This window comes from Sitodiplosis mosellana, unplaced genomic scaffold (genome assembly GCF_009176505.1).
Source record: "Sitodiplosis mosellana isolate CC-2019 unplaced genomic scaffold, AAFC_SMos_1.0 Smas_scaffold_6610, whole genome shotgun sequence".
In the NCBI taxonomy this organism is placed as follows: domain Eukaryota; kingdom Metazoa; phylum Arthropoda; class Insecta; order Diptera; family Cecidomyiidae; genus Sitodiplosis; species Sitodiplosis mosellana.
Window position 1 is genome coordinate 1 of NW_022601802.1, and position 6299 is coordinate 6299.

Genomic DNA, 6299 nt, shown 5'->3' on the forward strand with positions numbered 1-6299 from the left:
AATTGAAAGAAAAATTCCATGACGTCATCAAATTCCACACGGAAGCGGTGCAGTTAAGTGTTGGCGACGATTTGTTTCTCCAAATCAGTTGGATATATCGTTTTAAATCCTTCACAGGTTCACATTGTCCTTATCCGCTCTGTTCAAGGTGATTCTATTTGCTTTCTTTTCGACTGCGATTATATTTACTTGCTGTGGCCTCTTGTATTTACGATATGTAAGTCTATTTTGAGATCTTCCTTTTAATTCTGTTGCATTTAAACGTAACAAATTTTCTTTTTTATTGAACGCAACTTTTCCGTTTTTTTTTCTGTGCAGCTGTTGAAAATTGGAGATGTGGTAAACTTTACATTGATTAACAATAGCCAATGGATAATTGTAAATGAAAATAATTTTTGAATCTTTTTCGAAAATTAGGTTACTTTTGTGCACCAGATATTTTGGTCAGGAGCAGGTTTAACATGGTTTTTCATATTCTGCGATATTGGCAATGGGGTAACCGCTCGTTATGAGGATGTTTCTGATGCATTGTACGATACATCGATTACATTGTTGAACTTGGGACTAGCAAAACAATTACCGCTCATTATGAATAATGCTCAGAGCCCGGTAAAAATGCGAGCTTTGATGAACGTCGAATGTACGCGCGAAACTTTTAAAAAGGTAAAAACGTTTGAAATTTCTTTTTTCAAAAATAAATAAAGCTAAATTGAGCTGGAAAAGATTTTTTTGATTTAATACAATGATATTATCCACAATCCAATTTGTATATGTGTTGAACTTATTCATTTGCAACAGCTATGCAACGGCAGCTATAGCTACTTCACTATACTGAGCCAATTCAACCGCTGAGTCGAGTAAATAATATTAATTTATCAATGATCATGAACCGACTCGAAACTATCGAACGGATCTCAAACTTAATTGTTATATGAATTTTAATTCACGCAAAATGCACGCCGTTCTATTTCAACTTTTGAACCGTTATATGTCACTTCAAAACTGAATTTGCACCAAATTTTGATGGGAAGCACTAGAAGACAAGTGAAAATGATAGCATGCACACACAAATTTTTTACTTAGGAAATTATACTAGTTGACGCTTCGACCCGCTTCAAACGTGAATAATTTTTGTAATACAAATATTTTGTTGATAAGATACTTTAATAAAGATGATAAAAATGTTTTTTAGCTTTCTTTTATTCAACAGTGAACAATAAAATGAAATAGGGTAGATGTCAAAATGGATAAAGTTACCGGCATTAAAAAGCGTCTAATGTCTATGATCATTCAACATGTATCGGAAATCATTCGCACACTTTTCGACAACATTCAAAACGAAAGCTCTCCTCCATTCGATGAAATATAAATTCCTGAATCGTTGAACTTGCATCATTCCTAGAATATCAAAAGTGATGATATTTTAATTTGGTTTGATTGAAATACATTATTTTTTAACATTCAAAAGCAGAAATGCGACAGTTTCAAAACATGTTCCTTATTTCATATAGAAATTGAAAGAAAAACAAGACCGCAGAGCGGAGCGAAGCTCTTGAGATTTTAGTTACTTATTCTATTTTGTTGTTTCACAACAAACTATTTTTTGGCGCACTACGTTTCATAAAGAAGAAATATGAGACTTATAAAGAGAGGGGAAATATTGGAATTAATTCGATTAGATTATAAAGTTGAAATTGATGGAAAATATTCCAATGAGCTAGTCAGACAACCTTCCTGTCATGAAACAGAGAGCCCAAATGACAAGATAGCAAATGAATATTACTTTATAACTAGAATGATGAGCATCGCAATAATGTGGTCGTTGTCATCCGTTCCAAATAGTAATTTGCGTTAGTAACAATTAAATGATATTGATAGTAAATATTCGTCGGCAAACCGATTGCTTAATCATTCGAATACGAAATCAAATGGGACGAAACGAAACACAAACATCAACATTGAGCCACTTATGATAATGCCGGGGTTCATGAAGATCATCGGCAAAACAATGTTTGTTGTTGTCTGCTTCGATTTTATTTTCAAGCGATTTGAGTTCGTGTGCGAGATTCTGTGACAAAGCATGACTCTGAAGAAATATGAAATGAAAGTTTGGATTATTCGCTGTTTTCATATTTATAATTTAATCACTTACATTACAAATATTGCATACACAAGGCATTCGGCTCTTTGCTGCAGATAGGACGAATCGAATAATTTAAATATTTAGCACAGATTACACCGAACTCGTCAGTCTGACAGTAACTACCGAACAATTCGCAAGTCAGCGGAGAGCCAGCCTTCAAACACTACATTTGTTCAACTGGAAAATTTTCGAAAGAGTTTCATTTAAATATTCAATGTAAGTCGTTTGAATTCTTTAGCTGTTGAGTGCATTCATTTCTGTGTTAAATTAAATTTAAATCTTCATTACACTTGTGTTCTGCGGAATTCATTGCACATGCATCATATATGTGGAACAAAGTGTATAAATCGAAATTGGCAAAATACCACTTTCACCAGACAAAATAATGTTGTCTTTAATCTTTCTTTGTGTTCAATAAAGAAATTGAGTGAATGTTTGAGGTCATTATTTGAAATGCTGATAAGAATAACAAGTTCAGCGTTTTTGTTGCACTCAAGCATAGTCCCAGATAGTGATGCTCTTTGTTACATATACACAACAATTGATAATTATACAATAATTTTGATAACATTTTTTCTATGGTTCAGATGTCTTTTAAAGTGGAAGCAGTGCCGTCGCCAAAATCGGTAAATAGCTCAAATGGCTTTGAATTTTCAATATTTCGCAAAATAAAATGAGTTTTGAGCAAATTATGATTTTTTCAACATACTAACTAAACTAAAGCAACTAATTGAAATTATTCTTGATAAAGATTCTCGGCGAAGGCCCGCATTGGGATGAGCAATTACAAAGTTTGTTTTACAATGATATTTACGGTACCGAAGCATCAATTCTGCGATACGATTTCAAAGAGAATAAAACCTATTCGGCGAAAATCGATGGAGAAAAAATTGTAGGTTTTATAATCCCAGTTGCCAACACAACGAAAACATGTGAACTTGATGAATACGCTGTAGGAATTTGTCGTCGTGTTGGAATCGTGCACTGGGATGGAAAATCACCGAAAGCATTGCTTGGCCCAATTGCTTTCGAAGTTGAAGATGACAAACCTGAAAATCGTTTCAACGACGCCAAAGCTGATCCAGTTGGACGATTTTACGGAGGTACGATGCGCCAAGAATCTAAAGGTGATCTTTTCGATGTGGCGGCTGGCACATTCTATAAATATATCAAAGGCGATGGCGTATATGAACTACTTCACGGCATTTACGTATGTTATATATATACATATGCATATGTGTTGATGTGAACTTTATTGTGGACACTTGTTTTTATTAGGTTTCAAACGGTATGGCATGGAATGAAAGTACTAACAAATTTTACTACATCGACTCATGCAAATTTAATGTGAGAGAATACGATTGGGATCCAAGCACGGGTGACATTTCGAATGAGCGCATAGCGATTGATTTCAAAGTGAATGGTAAAAATCCCCCATTTATACCGGATGGAATGACAATTGATACTTACGGAAATCTATATGTCGCAACTTATGGTGGATCTAAAGTGCTTAAAGTTGACCCAAAGTAATTGACTCATTTCGACTCAATTATTGAAATAAATTTTTTGCTTACAATTTTATTTTCACACAGGAAAGGGAAAATTGTTTTAGAAATTCCAATCCCAGCACGACAAGTCACTAGTGTGTGTTTCGGTGGGCCAAATTTGGATATTTTATATGTGACATCGGCTTCAGCTCCTACAAATGCTGCGGCTATTGGTTTACATCCAGATGACAAACAATCTGAATTGGATGGTCGTCTGTTCAAAGTCACTGGTTTGGGCGTTAAAGGCTTTCCAGGTGTTAGAGTTCGCGTTTAAATTTCTTTACTGATAATTCGAATTTAATAGCATGGTGCGAATGACAATGTAGAGTTGAACATGCAATTGACATATCGAAATTCTAATCTCAAATGGAATCGCTTTTATTGTTGTTCGAATACTTTTAAGAAAAATCAAATAAATCGATCACGTTAAATATATAATATCTACCCTTGCTTATTCCACAAACAGCTGACTCATTCACATTCAACATGAAAATAGATCTGATTATATATAATCAAACTCACATAGCTGTTCAATTATATTCAGCCTTTCTGATCATGAAAATAGTAAACAAAACAGCGGCACCGGGGGACCAAATGTAATGTGTCATACTTTCAACGTTTGAACTAACACAGACGCATACTTGTTACAGCAAACTATGTGCATGATTCTCTATTTCTCCAACCAGTCGCCAGGTGCCGTTTTATTGTTCTTGTTTGACGTTTCTTATCTTTTTGTACAGACGATCAGAGTGGCTGATTACATTCGTGAAAAAATATCAACTTATCAAATAACGAACATTTCGAATTGATACGAAGGTCTGTTGTATTGGAGCATATTTGACATTTTCCGCAGCGTTAATCAAACGCTGCGTCAGGGATTCAAACTTTTGAGCTTTCTCCAATGTACCACTAATACGCTATGGTAGCTCGGAATGAGAGAAAAGAAGTGAATGTTTTATATGTGTTATATGTATGTTGACGGAAGTGAAAACATTAGCTCCGACCAACAAAATCAAATTGGGTGGCACGAAACAGATTCGTTCTTGTGTTTCGATTTTTTTACTTAGAAGAGGCAATGATTCAGTTTTTTCTGACTTGACATTTCTTCTCAAATATCATCAAATCTTCGGAGTGAAATTCAGCATGTGTACCAGATGTCAACTCGGTCAATTATGACCCCATTTAAATGGTTAAATGTACCTGTCTTAGGCAATATCAAATCAATTATCATTCAGAATTTATTTGAAGCGTCTTTTCCTTTTTGATGAAATCTAATGGCTCATGCAGGATATCCTTTCGTATTGATATGACACGAAAGTCAAATATCTCTTGTTAAATATATGTGTGGAGTTTACTGAATGATGATTGGGGGAGCCCGAGAGAATTCGAAGGTATTTATCCATTTCGTAATTTGTGTATCCTCATGCTCATTGGATACAAAAAGGATTCAAAAAATAAATCTTCATTTTTCTGTGAGCTCGTATAACGTGGCGTATGAATTATAAAAGAATAATTAGTTTGGGTTGCCATTTAATAAAATTCAATACCAAGCGCGAGTATAAAAGCACGAGTTGGTAGGAGTTTTGATCAGTTCGAATCAAAATATCAGTTGAAAAGTTACAGAACACTCTGAAATATATCAGAAATGGTGAAACGATTGGAAACATTCAAAAGAATAAGAGAACAAATGGTGGTTTTGGGCTATTTGCCATTTCAAAATTTACCGCGCTGGTGCCAAAGTATTCCAGTTGGTTCAATTTATATCGGTTTCATATACATCGTATTGACACTGTTCGTTTGGACCACATCGTGGTTTCTCATTTTTGAGGAGAAAACCTTTGATGAATTATCGGAAAGCGTATTTTATACCGTCCAAGCAATTCTCTACCTTGTATTGTATCCGTTACTGCAATTCACAAATGACGCCTTGTTGAAAACATTCAAAGATTTGGAAGACATCATTGAAAGAAGTAAGCAATTTTCACTAGAATATAAAATTGAAGGGATAAAAACGAAACCAAACATGATAAAAATTTATTTTTGCATCAGGAATACGAGATCCAATGGTCAAAAATATTTACATTCAAACGGACGAAGGCTTCGAGAAAACCACAAACAAATCTTTTAATTTTGCAAACAAAGTGTTTTTACCGATAATCATTGGGCCAGCTTTTGTCGGATCATATGTGACTTTTCTCTTGTCCCAATCTGATGCATCGTTTCAACTCATATTTGTAGCATGGTAAGAGTATTTTTTTCAATGTCTCTAGCAAAAAATCATAGCACAAATACGAAAAATGCATGAATATTCAAACGAAAGGTAAAGTCGGCTTTATCCGATTAAAATCGTTGTCCGTAAGGTTTCCGTTTGAATGGAAAACACCGATTGGATTCTTCTTCGCCTGTTCCATGGAAGCATTGTTTTTCACCACTTTTTTCGAAATTGCCTTGTATCCGTTGTTCATTTACATCGGAATCGGTCGATACTCGATGGCATTTATTTCGGATGTAATTACTAATTTGAACGATATCAGAGTTCAACACGAAGAATCGACTAAACGACATGGAATTACCACTAAAGAGAGACGGGAATTGAAAGAAAAATTCCA

At 34.6% G+C, this 6299-nt stretch overlaps 2 protein-coding genes across 2 annotated transcripts; both read left to right on the forward strand.

Annotated features, from left to right (window-relative positions):
• Nucleotides 1-117: 117 nt before the first annotated feature.
• Nucleotides 118-1057, forward strand: LOC129579830 (odorant receptor 94b-like; the record flags this gene model as incomplete). The annotated part of the gene is made up of 4 exons (XM_055470008.1): nt 118-217; nt 319-339; nt 418-663; nt 799-1057. Coding segments are annotated over 4 exons (421 nt in total), but the record flags the coding sequence as incomplete, so codon positions are not given.
• Nucleotides 1058-2055: 998 nt separating this feature from the next.
• On the forward strand, nt 2056-4128 carry LOC129579829 (regucalcin-like). The gene is made up of 5 exons (XM_055470007.1): nt 2056-2359; nt 2731-2769; nt 2895-3353; nt 3422-3669; nt 3736-4128. The coding sequence occupies exons 2-5, from the start codon at nt 2731-2733 to the stop codon at nt 3962-3964; spliced, it is 975 nt and encodes a 324-aa protein (XP_055325982.1). The 5' UTR covers nt 2056-2359; the 3' UTR covers nt 3965-4128.
• Nucleotides 4129-6299: the final 2171 nt, after the last annotated feature.

What these genes read in the sequence shown, in the direction of transcription:
- LOC129579829 (XM_055470007.1), top strand. Translation starts at nt 2,731, where the DNA reads ATGTCTTTTAAAGTGGAAGCAGTGCCGTCGCCAAAATCG. An exon ending in CAGTGCCGTCGCCAAAATCG is followed by an intron (nt 2,770 to 2,894) that starts GTAAATAGCTCA and finishes TTCTTGATAAAG; the next exon opens with ATTCTCGGCGAAGGCCCGCA. An exon ending in AACTACTTCACGGCATTTAC is followed by an intron (nt 3,354 to 3,421) that starts GTATGTTATATA and finishes TGTTTTTATTAG; the next exon opens with GTTTCAAACGGTATGGCATG.